The 15165-nt window shown below is 43.7% G+C and overlaps 1 protein-coding gene across 2 annotated transcripts in view; it reads left to right on the top strand.

The window, feature by feature from the left end:
* Positions 1–15165, top strand: part of LOC139554671 (chemokine-like protein TAFA-2) — a 176702-nt gene that overhangs the window by 139677 nt on the left and 21860 nt on the right. Inside the window, exons 3-4 of one of the 2 annotated variants that reach the window (XM_071367698.1) lie at positions 2306–2455; positions 7735–7859. In XM_071367698.1, coding sequence (XP_071223799.1) covers positions 2306–2455; positions 7735–7859 — 275 coding nt within the window. Of the gene's footprint in view, positions 1–2305; positions 2456–7734; positions 7873–15165 lie in introns of both variants that reach the window. The other variant, XM_071367688.1, reaches the window with a different exon arrangement.

The following is a 15165-nucleotide window of genomic DNA, read 5'->3' as shown; positions in this document are numbered from 1 at the left end:
CCCAATAGGCTGAGGGTGTAGGCTGAGGATATAGGATCAGCAGTCAGCCAGCTTATGGCCTTTTCTTTGTTGTGTGTAGTTACCAGCCAAGGCTCGCCTCACCCCTGTAACACACACCCTAATCTCCCTCACCTTGCCCCCCTACCCCCTCCCCACCGTGCACACTGCTTGGTGTGGGGTTTGACTCCTGAGTCAGTGACCTTGACCCGTAGAGGGCTGCTGAGGCCTGAGGTTTAATCAGTAGTTTTCACAGGTTCCTCTCCTCACAGCCCTGGCTGCATGCTGCCAACTGCACCTTAATGAGTAAACCCTTCCAGTCTTCCAGCTATCCAGCCCAGACCCAACCCTGTACGGTAGCTCTGTTGCGCTGGCTCTCCTTCTCTCAGACCACAAATAGCCTGGTGGGCGTGCTGGGGGTGGAGGCGCAGCCGATGAACCGGGTGACTTGGCAAAGCTAGCCATGCAGGGCTAGCAGACATGGCTGCTCGGTTTGGAGGTTGAAGCGTTGAAGCAGTAAGTTCTCTGCTATGGAATGCTCAGTACTTTTTAGTGAACAAGTTGATCAAATTATTATGGAGAAGTCACAGGTAGCTATTATTATGACATTTCATAGTTTTCTGAATCTATTGTGTGTTCTCAAATTCTCCTCTTGATCACTTATAAGATCATTTCCTTCAACTCTGACATTCGATTGTTCTGTTTATCTCCCAGTGTAACAGAGTGACTGAGTGTCACGGAGCTTTACTGGACCCTTATTGATTACGTATCAGTCACACACAGCTATCTCCCCCTCTTCAAAAAAGTTTGAATACTCAATTTGAGCAATTGAAACTGTGACCCAGGGGTATGCCTGTGGCTTAAAGATAATCACATCACAGACGAAGACCCTCACCTGTGTTTGCGTCAGTAAGGTTGTGTTGGCTGGAAAGCACTCAATCACCAATTGTTAACTGGCCTTTTGTTGGAATTTGAATTGCTCCTTATTGATTGGAAGCAAAATGTTTTTAATGTTGTAGATTAGATTTTTGGATTGCTCACTAATGACAAGATGGAGGCCCATTTTCAATCTATTTTCAATTCAGGTCCCAAATTGAAAATCTTTACAGGCGTAATTAAGGCTGATCTGAAAATAACACTGAAACTTTTAATCGTTTTCCCCCTTGACAATGATGTGTAAAAAACTAAAGACTTTCACGTAGGCCTACTAAGAAGAAAGGTAATGAATATAAAATAGACACAAATACATTTTTTTAAATTTTTATCTAAAAAGACAACTGTGTACATGAAGGATATCATCACCCGCAGTAAATTATTATTCTAAATATTAAAAGGCTCATTCTTTAAATGGTATAACACAGGTCATACTGTTATTGATGTAAACTCAATTGACACAACAATTCTGTGGTCTTTCAGTCCACGATTCCTTACATCAAAGGAGGCATTTAAAAACACAACATCGACAACGTATTTCTGTTAACGTTGCTGTGGATTGATGCGTTGCTAGTTCAAACGTCTCCACCAAAAAAGAAGTCTACATTTTATACTTGGAATTAATAATTCAGCACCAACCTATATGGGGTATTTTTATATCTCTTACTTCATGAAGCAATGACTATATTGTCCGTGTTCTCACCACTGAAGTTGTGGTCCTCTCAGCTCTTAAAGAAGGATTTCCCTATGCATAATTCATCAGTTGCAGGAAAGAAAAGGCCCCCTACGTGGAGAACAATTTAAGCATGAAAGTACACGAGAGATGTATCTTTGCAGTGAGCTGCATGTCAGCTATATAGAGGTCCCTGCCTGGTAGGTTCTAATACACTTCCTCCCCACTCTTTTCTGGCTTTTTTAAAGGCCATTTAAGATCAGGAGGGATATTCCCAATCAATATACTCATTGCTTTAGTTGGATTAGACTCTGAAGTATAGATACTGTAGAAAGACTTCTTATAGACTGTAGGGAACAAACAAAGATGTGTCTTATAGACTCTGTAGGGTACATACAAAGAGTATGTGTATCAAAGCCTCTGTAGGGTACAGTCTTTGTCTCCCTGTATCCCTCAAATTCAGATATGGACCTCAAAGCCAGTTCCACTGCTTTTTTCATGTAGTGCCCTATTCTGACCAGAGCCCAATGCGGCAGCCCTATGTGACTGTTCAAACCTGGGCCAAACATACAGAGTGCACTAATGAGAATAGGGTCATTTGAGATCTGTACTTACAGACACAGCTGTAGCTTACAGTGTTTGTTCTGCAGGAGCTGGAGTGTTGAACATGATTCTAACATGGAACCACCTCTGTGTTTGCAGTGCATGTCAAAGCAGGGACCTGTGAAGTGACCGCCGCCCACCGCTGCTGCAACAAGAACAAGATCGAAGAGAGATCCCAGACGGTGAAATGTTCCTGCTTCCCCGGACAGGTTGCCGGGACAACAAGAGCGGCCCCATCTTGTGTGGACGGTACGGTCGTTGTTTTTGCTCTCGTATTTTTGAATTTTTATTGACAGTATTAACACCACAGTAAGAGGCTGTATATTGTACCAACATTGGTCTAGTTTCACTCATGTATCACTTAGAAATAGTGTTGTTTCAAATTATTTTTTTACATTTTCAAAATGTGTTACCCGTTTAAGAAGCTAGGAGTATGTTGCACGTCACTACTTCACAGGAAAGACATTTTAACGTTTTTTAAAAATATTTTTTTTAATGTATGCGTTTTTTGGCCGAAATGCCTTCTGTAACATGAGAACTTTCATGTGCCTTAATAACAAACTTGTATGCCATCTGTAAATTTGAATACAATTGTTCAATTCTGAGCCTAGTTTGTTTAGCCACGGAAAAATACAGGAACCTTCCTGCTATCCATTATTGGCTGAGAAAATTGATAAGCTGGACATGTCGAGAGATGAGTTCGGATTGGTCTGCAATGTAACATGCTTCTGTCTATAACATGAGCTGCTCAATATGTGTATAATCCTTTCTACCGCAGCATTATTTTTTAAGATATCATGAATAACTGAAAAAGTGTTGCATTGCTGACCTGAAGTTAATTGCACTATTGACAAAGCTCAGTGGGAAAAGGTTGTGATGGAGGACGACTGTGCCATGCTGACTCTCTCTGACAAAATCAGACGATGAGGAAATACCTGATTTAGGTTAAAAAAAACATTTTCATTGAACTAGAAATTGTAGAGTCTTCTGCTGACCGTGATAGGGGAAGAAACAACGATCAACAATCAATGTTGTTGTCACGGAAGAAGTTGACTGAGATTTGAAATCAGTGGAATGCCCGATGGAAGCAGACAGATGATTGCCAAATACGGAGAGTCAAAAAGAGTACAGAGGAGGCTGTTGTATAAAACACCTGTCTCTGGATTACATCTTAAAATGAAGGGCAACCATGGCATCCATGACAGAGGGAGAAGTGTTCATTAATGTATACGGGTAAGAGTTTAGCTACATTTTCAGATATTATACATTTGAAATCTTTTCAGAAAGTAGTTTTTCATTGCAAGTTAAAGCGTACTGTTAGCTAGCTCGCTAGCTAACGTTACGTGTATGATCTATTTAGTAATATTAGTTGTATCTCAGAAAGCCATTTGTATTGCTAGTTATAGCCTAAAATTAGCTAGCTAACATTGAACCTAGTTGGTTAGCTTTAGTTAGCTGCAGATTCATGCATGGTGCATGGTATTATGAGTTGGGATGATGATTAATTGTTTAGCTAACTCCACTATGCAAGACTCCACTGTGCAAGTAACCATTTCGCTGTACCGTTAACACCTTCTGTATCCTGTGCATATGACAAATAAAGTTTGATTTTATTTGATAGAGTGGGTGTTTACCAGAGACCGTAATGTAAAGTACAACATGACCTGCACCAAATTCAGATTAGGATATAGGCCAATATACTACTACTTTTTGCTGCTACTTTCACCACTTTTAGTCTTGAAATCTTTGGTTGTTTACTACACTACGTATTCACTCTGTTTAGCACATGGCCTCACATGTGAAACCTTAAAGTCATGTGTGGGGCTAAGGCTTAAGAGGGTGTGAACAATTCGGAATGGGTGTAGACAAAGAAGAGCTCTCCAGTAGGTGTACCAAAAATATCCTGGGTCATTTTCTAAAAAGTGGGGTTACAAGTTTATTAACTTTCAATGCAGACTCACTTTCCCGTTGTTCCTCAACTGCAGTGTATGATATACAATTTTCTAGCTCGGAGTCTACTTTTATACAATGTAGAAAATACCATTTCAAATGTTGCTACATAGGACCGAATCCAGGTGGTGGGTCACATTTAGGGTAAGATATTTTCTTCTACTGATCAATCTACTGATCAATCTAAACATTTAATTGGTTAAGAGCTCTTTAGAGCACTTGTCTTAGAGCATTCTGTATGTGATTTGTTTGGGATACTTCAAACCGACCCAGTCAACTTCTTACTGAGCCAGCCAGCTATATGCTGTCTGTCTGCAGTCTGTAAGACCTGGGGAGCTGCTGCGCTGGCTCACTGAAGTAGAGAGGGGGACCGGTCATTTAATATCATGTCCTCAGTGGCCCCTCCGACAGGTGAATCGATCCCTGTCTTGTGTTCTGTACTGTAATGGCTCTGACAGGGGCTTCCTCCCGTCTTGACACTGCTTGCTGAAGCATTAGAAATCTCAAGGGAAGCCTTACCCCCTACAGGCCTCCTTAGAGGCAGCTGTAGACCTTGGAGCTCTGCTCCTCTCCCACCTCCACTACGCTGCTCTGTTTATTCCGCTCCTGCCACTGTGTTCATTGGCTTGACATTGACCCACGGCCTGTAATTCACTTCTGGAAACACACAGACCAGCCAGGCCAGTCAGCTCGCAGTCATGGAGGATCTCTCACTACTGTCATCTATAAGTCTTTACTAGGTAAAGCCCCGCCTTATCTCAGCTCACTGGTCACCATAGCAGCACCCACCCGTACCACGTGCTCCAGAAGGTATATTTCACTGGTCACCCCCAAAGCCTATTCCTCCTTTGGCCGCCTTTCCTTCCAGTTCTCTGCTGCCATTGACTGGAACGAATTGCAAAAATCACTGAAGCTGGAGACTCATATCTCCCTCATTAACTTTAAACATAACCTGTCAGAGCAGCTCACAGATCATTGCACCTGTACATAGCCCATCTGTAATTAGCCCATCCAACTACCTCATCCCCATATTGTTATTTATTTTTTTGCTCCTTTGCACCCCAGTATCTCTACTTGCACATTCATCGTCTGCACATCTATCACTCCAGTGTTTAATTGCTAAATTGTAATTACTTCGCCACTACGGCCTATTTATTGCCTTACCTCCCTAATCTTACCTCATTTGCACACACTGTGTATAGATTTTTTATATTGTGTTATTGACTGTGCGTTTCTTTATTCCATGTGTAACTCTGTGTTGTTGTTTGTGTCGAACTGCTTTGCTTTATCTTGGCCAGGTCACAGTTGTAAATGAGAACTTGCTCTCAACTAGCCTACCTGGTTAAATAAAGGTGATATAAATATTTTCATGGAGGACCTCACTTCTCTACTGTCAGTCATGGAGGATCTCACTACTCTGTCAGTCATGGAGGATCTCACTACTCTACTGTCAGTCGTGGATTATCTCTCACTACTCTATTGTCAGTCGTGGAGGATCTCACTACTCTACTGTCAGTCATGGAGGATCTCACTACTGTACTGTCAGTCATGGAAGAACTCACTACTCTACTGTCAGACATGGAGGATCTCACTACTCTACTGTCAGTCATGGAGGATCTCACTACTGTACTGTCAGTCATGGAGGATCTCACTACTGTACTGTCAGTCATGGAGGATCTCACTACTCTATTGTCAGTCATGGAGGATCTCACTACTCTACTGTCAGTAATGGAGGATCTCTCACTACTCTACTGTCAGTCATGGAGGATCTCACTGCTCTACTGTCAGTCATGGAGGATCTCACTACTCTACTGTCAGTCATGGAAGATCTCACTACTGTACTGTCAGTCATGGAAGAACTCACTGTTGTACTGTCAGTCATGGAGGATCTCACTGCTCTACTGTCAGTCATGGATGATCTCACTACTGTACTGTCAGTCATGGAAGAACTCACTGTTGTATTGTCAGTCATGGAGGATCTCACTGTTGTACTGTCAGTCACAGAGGATCTCTCGCCACTCTACTGTCAGTCATGGAGGATCTCACTACTCTACTGTCAGTCATGGATGATCTCTCTCTACTCTACTGTCAGTCATGGAGGATCTCACTACTCTACTGTCAGTCATGAAAGAACTCACTACTCTATTGTCAGTCGTGGAGATCTCTCACTACTCTACTGTCAGTCAGGGAGGATCTCACTACTCTGCTGTCAGTCATGGAGGATCTAACTACTCTGCTGTCAGTCATGGAGGATCTAACTACTCTACTGTCAGTCGTGGAGGATCTCTCACTACTCTACTGACAGTCATGGAGGATCTCACTACTCTACTGTCAGTCATGGAGGATCTAACTACTCTACTGTCAGTCGTGGAGGATCTCACTACTGTACTGTCAGTCATGGAGGATCCCACTACTCTACTGTCAGTCATGGAGGATCTCACTACTCTACTGTCAGTCGTGGAGGATCTCTCACTACTCTACTGTCAGTCGTGGAGGATCTCTCACTACTCTACTGTCAGTCATGGAGGATCTCACTACTCTACTGTCACTCATGGAGGATCTCACTACTCTACTGTCAGTCATGGAGGATCTCTCACTACTCTACTGTCAGTCATGGAGGATCTCAGTACTCTACTGTCAGTCATGGCGTATCTCTCACTACTGTACTGTCAGTCATAGAGGATCTCACTGTTGTACTGTCGGTCATGGAGGATCTCACTTATGTACTGTCAGTCATGGAGGATCTCACTACTCTACTGTCAGTCATGGCGGATCTCTCACTACTCTACTGTCAGTCATGGAGGATCTCTCACTACTCTACTGTCAGTCGTGGAGGATCTCACTACTCTATTGTCAGTCATGGAGGATCTCTCACTACTCTACTGTCAGTCATGGAGGATCTCAGTACTCTACTGTCAGTCATGGAGTATCTCTCACTACTCTACTGTCAGTCGTGGAGGATCTCACTACTCTGCTGTCGTTCATGGGGGATCTCACTACTGTACTGTCAGTCATGGAGGATCTCTCACTACTCTACTGTCAGTCGTGGAGGATTTCACTACTCTGCTGTCAGTCTTGGAGGATCTCACTACTGTACTGTCAGTCATGGAGGATCTCACTACTCTGTCAGTCACAGAGGATCTATCACTACTCTACTGTCAGTCGTGGAGGATCACTACTCTACTGTCAGTCGTGGAGGATTTCACTACTCTGCTGTCAGTCATGGAGGATCTCACTACTCTACTGTCAGTCATGGAGGATCTCTCACTACTCTACTGTCAGTCACAGAGGATCTCTCACTACTCTACTGTCAGTCATGGAGGATCTCACTACTCCACTGTCAGTCATGGAGGATCTAATTTCTGTACTGTCAGTCATGGAGGATCTCATTTCTGTACTGTCAGTCGTGTATCAAAATACTTTCCATTCACTTTCATTGACATTTTAGTAGAAACAGAAAAAAAACTGACTTTTGTTGGTTCAGTTGTTACTGCAGTCTACTAGTGAATGTATATTTTCACTGCCTTGTAAAGGGCACACTTTAACCGCTTGTGTCCCTCTCTCTTTGCCTCTTGCAGCATCCATAGTTGCCCAGAAGTGGTGGTGTCAGATGCATCCATGTATGGATGGGGAGGAGTGTAAAGTTTTGCCTGATCTGAAAGGCTGGAGCTGCAGTACGGGAAACAAAGTGAAGACGACGAAGGTGGGTGCATAATGTAAGAAAATGCATCACATGTACTGTTACACACACACACACACACACACACACACACACACACACACACACACACACACACACACACACACACACACACACACACACAATTTTGTTTCTTCTAAAGTCCACCATGACGTAGAATCTTCAGTAAGTAAAGGTGTTGATTGGTCCTCTACATAGCCAACTGTAGTCACCCACTGGTTGTGTGTCTGTACCTGTCAGGACCAATACATTCAAAGTTAATATGATCAAAAAGGCTCAATTCTGCTGAGATACTGTCAAATATGTGTATACTGAAGGAGGAGTATCTAGAGGTTGCAGTGAGAGACCCACACACGCAAACTTAGCCACGTATCACGTATTACGTAACACAACGTTGTATTAAGGGTGATAGGTGCAGTACTCGTCACTGCAATCTTTACAGAAAGTAGGCTGGCCCTCTTTGAAGTTATGTAGGTCAATTCAATGATTTATTTTATCTATAAAGCTCTCTTACAAAAACTCCAACCTTTTTTGGTTACTGTACCACCAACTGAAATGTGCACTGCCCAGAATACCCCTGATTTACCTTCTAATGTAATGCCTGTGGATAGGCCAAGTACCCCCAGGGGTCCTAGTACCACTGGTTGGGAACCAGTGCCTCACATAATTAAGGGAATGGCCTTAATTCAGGGATGGCTACCTGTGGAAATCCCTTCGGTCTCCTCAGAGTTGGGTAAATCTACTTTCAGTTTCTTTGCACCAATGTTTTTTAATTTGTTTTTTATTTCACCTTTATTTAACCAGGTAGGCTAGTTGAGAACAAGTTCTCATTTACAACTGCGACCTGGCCAAGATAAAGCAAAGCAGTGCGACACAAACAACAACACAGAGTTACACATGGAATAAACAAGCGTACAGTCAATAACACAATAGAAAAAAAGATAGTCTATATACAGTGTGTGCAAATGGCGTGAGGAGTGGTGTGCAAAAGAGCAGAAAAGTAAATAAAAACAATATGGGGATGAGGTAGGTAGATTGGATGGGCTATTTACAGATGGGCTGTGTACAGCTGCAGCGGTCAGTTAGCTGCTCAGATATCTGATGTTAAAAGTTAGTGAGGGAAATATTAGTCTCCAGCTTCAGCGATTTTTGCAAGTCATTCCAGTCACTGGCAGCAGAGAACTGGAAGGAAAGGTGGCCAAATGAGGTGTTGGCTTTGGGGGTGACCAGTGAGATATACCTGCTGGAGCGTGTGCTACGGGTGGGTGTTGCTATCGTGACCAGTGAGCTGAGATAAGGCGGAGCTTTACCTAGCATAGACTTATAGATGACCTGGAGCCAGAGGGTCTGGCGACGAATATGTAGCGAGGGCCAGCCGACGAGAGCATACAGGTCGCATTGGTGGGTGGTGTATGGGGCTTTGGTGACAAAACGGATGGCACTGTGATAGACTGCATCCAATTTGCTGAGTAGAGTGCTGGAGGCTATTTTGTAGATGACATTGCCGAAGTCGAGGATCGGTAGGATAGTCAGTTTTACGAGGGTATGTTTGGCGGCGTGAGTGAAGGAGGCTTTGTTGCGAAATAGGAAGCCGATTCTAGATTTAATTTTGGATTGGAGATGTTTAATATGAGTCTGGAAGGAGAGTTTACAGTCTAGCCAGACACCTAGGTGTTTATAGTTGTCCACATATTCTCAGTCGGAACCGTCCAGAGTAGTGATGCTAGTTGGGCGGGCAGGTGCGGATAGTGATCGGTTGAAGAGCATGCATTTAGTTTTACTAGCGTTTAAGAGCAGTTGGAGGCCACGGAACGAGTGTTGTATGGCATTGAAGCTCGTTTGGAGGTTTGTTAACACCTCCAAACACAGGGCCAGATGTATACAGAATGGTATCTTCTGCGTAGAGGTGGATCAGGGAATCACCCGCAGCAAGAGCGACATCGTTGATATATACAGAGAAAAGAGTCAGCCCGAGAATTGAACCCTGTGGTACCCCCATAGAAACTGCCAGAGGTCCGGACAACAGGCCATCCGATTTGACACACTGAACTCTGTCTGAGAAGTAGTTGTTGAACCAGGCGAGGCAGTCATTTGAGAAACCAAGGCTGTTGAGTCTGCCGATAAGAATGCGGTGATTGACAGAGTCGAAAAGCCTTGGCCAGGTCGATGAAGACAGCTGCACAGTACTGTCTTTTATCGATGGCGGTTATGATATCGTTTAGTACCTTGAGCATGGCTGAGGTGGACCCGTGACCAGCTCGGATACCGGATTGCACAGCGGAGAAGGTACGGTGGGATTCAAAATGGTCAGTGATCTGTGTATTGACTTGGCTTTCGAAGACTTTAGAAAGGCAGGGCAGGATGGATATAGGTCTGTAACAGTTTGGGTCTGGAGTGTCACCCGCTTAGAAGAGGTGGATGAACGCGGCAGCATTCCAATCTTTAGGGATCTTGGACGATACGAAAGAGAGGTTGAACAGACTGGTAATAGGGGTGGCAACAATGACGGCGGATAATTATAGAAAGAGAGGGTCCAGATTGTCTAGCCCAGCTGATTTGTTCGGATCCAGGTTTTGCAGCTCTTTCAGAACATCTGCTATCTGGATTTGGGTGAAGGAGAAGCTGGGGAGGCTTGGGCAAGTAGCTGCGGGGGGTGCAGAGCTGTTGGCCGGGGTTGGGGTAGCCAGGAGGAAAGCATGGCCAGCCGTAGAAAAATGCTTATTGAAATTCTTGATTATCGTGGATTTATCGGTGGTGACAGTGTTACCTAGCCTCAGTGCAGTTGGCAGCTGGGAGGAGATGCTCTTATTCTCCATGGACTTTTACAGTGTCCCAAAACATTTTGGAGTTAGAGCTACAGGATGCAAATCATCTCCAAAATAATGTTATTTTTTAAACAAAGCAATTATTCTTATTAATTTAGAATTATATAAAGTAAGGGGAGAATTCTATCGTCAAATGTATTTCTAAGTTAGGTTGGCTGTATCACAACCGGCTGTGATTGGTTGCAATTTCAGTTTAATCCATCAGAAAAAAACTAAACAAATAATACCACAAGAATAATTATTATGTATCATATCCGACCGTGATTGGGAGTCCCATAGGGTGGCACACAATTGTCCCAGCGTTTCTCTCCCTCTAAAAACAGAAATAAATGTTTTCGCCTTTATTCAGATTACAATCGCTCACTTTCATTTTTTTTTAAACAAAATATCCTCCAAAATATCGTTATATATAATCAAGTTGATGGCACCTACATAAAGCTGAGTGACTCACTCATTCATGGCTTTGGATCAAAATTATGGGCTATTAGCAGGACAATATACCTTTACCAACACCTCCCTGTATTTTGATACTTTGTGGATGGGGCCTCCTCAGCCTCCTCCGCATTTTGCATCGCAATGCAAAATGCGTTGCTACAGATACCAGTGCCGGCTGCCATCGGGAGACCCATGAGGCGGCTTTTGGTTTTAATTTAGAATCCTTCAATCCTCTATATGTAATTATTGATGGAGAGTCATATTTTTCGATATCCTGTAGGCCTAACGTAGGCGACATGAGTCTCACTAGTGTTGAGTAATGTGATGTTAAAAGTGGTGTAGGTTTTATTTATTTAAAGAGCATATTGATGTTAGAAGCAACAGGATTTGAAGCAATAGCCTACAACTATTTTAGCACCGTTTTGCGCTGCTTTGAGACAAGCATGGAGACTGGTCTTGATAAATCAATGAGATTTTTATTTTCACTGAATCTCCGTTTGGGTATTGGTTAGACTACAATTAGAAATGTTATGCTCTTAGTGTAACCTTTATTTAACTAGGCAAGTCAGATTCTTATTTACAAGGACAGCCTACTCCTTCCTCCCCATCGGGGAATTGAACCCCGGTCTCCCGCGTGCCCACACGACACGGGGATTCTTTAGCTAAATAACCAAGTACTGTAGCCTACTCTCGACCATCATGTTGTACAGCGCCATATTTTCCAATCCATCCTAACTGGAACCGAGGTTTTTTAGTTTTTCTTTGAATAGAAACACCATAATATTAATAAAATGTATTAAGCAAAATTTCTTAATATCAGTCCCATATACTATGTTCTTACAAAAAAGGTTTTAAATTCTCTAGTACAGACACTACTGAAGGCTTTCAAATGCTTCTCAAAGATGCCCTCTGGTGGCCAAACTCTGGTGGCCAAACTAGCACTAACTATTACCAGTGGTTGGCAGTTAAATAAAATGCCATAGAATTCTGTGACACCACACAAGCTGTGCTGCAGTACGCTGCAACTTTTACAGGACAAACCACTGTACCACCTCAGTCACCGGCTTCATCAATAAGTGCATCGACGACGTCATCCCTACAGTGACCGTACGTACATATCCCAACCAGAAGCCATGGCGTCAATACAGGACAAGGATTGAATCTACTACACCGGCTCTGACGCTCATCGGATGTGGCAGGGCTCGCAAACTATTACGGACTACAAAGGGAAACCCACCCGCGAGCTGCCCAGAGGAGCTACAGTTGAAGTTGGAAGTGTACATACACATAGGTTGGAGTCATTAAAACGCGTTTATCAACCACTCCACAAATTTCTTGTTAACAAACTATAGTTTTGGCGAGTCGGTTAGGACATCTACTTTGTGCATGACACAAGTAATTTTTCCAACAATTGTTTACAGACAGATTATTTCACTTATAACTCACTGTATCACAATTCCAGTGGGTCAGAAGTTTACATACACTAAGTTGACTGTGCCTTTAAACTGCTTGGAAAATTCCAGAAAATGATGTCTTGGCTTTAGAAGCTTCTGATAGGCTAATTGACATCATCTGAGTCAATTGGAGTTGTACCTGTGGATGTATTTCAAGGCCTACCTTCAAACTCAGTGCCTTTTTGCTCAAAATACTTCAGAAAAACAATTGTAGACCTCCACAAGTCTGGTTCATCCTTGGGAGCAATTTCCAAAAGCCAGAAGGTACACCGTTCATCTTTACAAACAATAGTACGCAAGTATAAACACCATGGGACCACGCAGCCGCGTCATACCGCTCAGGAAGGAGACGCATTCTGTCTCCTAGAGATGAACGTACTTTGGTGCAAAAAGTGCAAGTCAATCCCAGAACAACAGCAAAAGACCTTGTGAAGATGCTGGAGGAAACAGGTACAAAAGTATCTATATCCACAATAAAACGAGTCCTATATCGACATAACCTCAAAGGCCACTCAGCAAGGAAGAAGCCACTGCTCCAAAACCACCATAAAAAAACAGACCACAGTTTGCAACTGCACATGGGGACAAAGATGTTACTTTTTGGAGAAATGTCCTCTGGTCTGATGAAACAAAAATAGAACTGGTTGGCCATAATGACCATCATTATGTTCGGAGAAAAAGGGGGAGGCTTGCAAGCCGAAGAACACCATCCCAACCGTGAAGCACGGGGGTGGCATCATCATGTTGTAGGGGTGCTTTGCTGCAGGAGGGACTGGTGCACTTCACAAAATGGATGGCATCATGAGGAAGGACAATTATGTGGATATATTGAAGCAACATCTCAAGACATCAGTCAGGAAGTTAAAGCTTGGTCGCAAATGGGTCTTCCAAATAGACAATGACCCAAAGTATAGTTCCAAAGTTGTGGCAAAATGGCTTAAGGACAACAAAGTCAAAGTATTGAAGTGGCCATCACAAAGCCCTGACCTCAATCCCATAGAGAATGTGTGGGCAGAACTGAAAAGCATGTGTGAGCAAGGAGGCCTACAAACCTGACTCAGTTACACCAGCTCTGTCAGGAGGAATGGGCCAAAATTCACCCAACTTCATGTGGGAAGCTTGTGGAAGGCTACCTGAAATGTTTGACCCAAGTTAAACAATTAAAGGTAATTCTACCAAATACTAATTGAGCGTATGTAAACTTCTGACCCACTGGGAATGTGATGAAAGAAATAAAAACTGAAATAAATATTTCTCTCTACTATTATTCTGACATTTCACATTCTTAAAATAAAGTGGTGATCCTAACTGACCTAAGACAGGGAATTTTTGCTAGGATTAAATGTCAGGAATTGTGAAAAACTGAGTTTAAATGTATTTGGCTAAGGTGTAAATGCCTTTTATGCTAGCTTCGAGGCAAGCAACACTGAAGCTTTCATTAGAGCACCAGCTGTTCTGGACGATTGTGTGATCATGCTCTCCGTAGCCAATATGAGCAAGACCTTTAAACAGGTCAACATTAACAAGGCTGCAGGGCCAGCAGGATTACCAGGGCGTGTACTCATAGCATGCGAGGACCAACTGGCAAGTGTTTTCACTGACATTTTCAACCTAGTCCCTTTGCCCAAGAATGTGTAGGCCAACCTGCCTAAATTACTACCGCCCCGTAGCACTCATGTCGGTAGCCATGAAGTGCTTCGAAAGGCTGGTCATGGCTAACATCAATACCGTCATTCCGGAAACCTTAGACCCACTCCAATTCTCATACCGCTCCAACAAATCCACAGATGACGCAATCTCAATCACACTCCACACTGCCCTTTCCCACCTGGACAATAAAAAACACCTATGTGAGAATGCTGTTCATTGACTACAGCTCACTGTTCTCACATAGCTCATCACTAAGCTAGGGACCCTGGGACTAAACACCTCCCTCTGCAATTGGATCCTGGATTTCCTGACGGGCTGGCCTGGGGTGGTAAGGGTAGGCAACAACTCATCTGCCACGCTGACCGTCAACACTGGGGGCCCTCAGGGGTGTGTACTTAGTCCCCTCCTTTACTCCCTGTTCACCCACGACTGCATGGCCAAACACGACTCCAACACCATCATTAAGTTTGCTGACGACACCACAGTGGTAGGCCTGATCACCAACAACAATGAGACAGCCTATAGGGAGGAGGTCAGAGAACTGGCAGTGTGGTGCCAGGCCAACAACCTCTCCCTCAATGTGAGCAAGACAAAGGAGCTGATCGTGGACTACAGGAAAAGGCGGGCCGAACAGGCCCCCATTAACATCGACGGGGCTGTAGTGGAGCGGGTCGAGAGTTTCAAGTTCCTTGGTGTCCACCAACAAACTATCATGGTCCAAACACACCAAGACAGTCGTGAAGAGGGCACGACAACACCTTTCCCCCTCAGGAGACGGAAAAGATTTGCCACAGGTCCCCAGATCCTCAAAAAGTTCTACAGCTGTACCATCAAGAGCATCCTGACATGTTGCATCACCGCCTGATATGGTAACTGCTCGGCATCTGACCATAAGGCGCTACAGAGGGTAGTGCGTACGGCCCAGTACATCACTGGGGCCAACCT

The sequence above is a fragment of the Salvelinus alpinus genome, chromosome 2 (assembly GCF_045679555.1).
Source record: "Salvelinus alpinus chromosome 2, SLU_Salpinus.1, whole genome shotgun sequence".
In the NCBI taxonomy this organism is placed as follows: Eukaryota; Metazoa; Chordata; class Actinopteri; order Salmoniformes; family Salmonidae; genus Salvelinus; species Salvelinus alpinus.
Note: the sequence above shows the minus strand (reverse complement) of the source record. Positions and strands in the feature narration are given on the sequence as shown.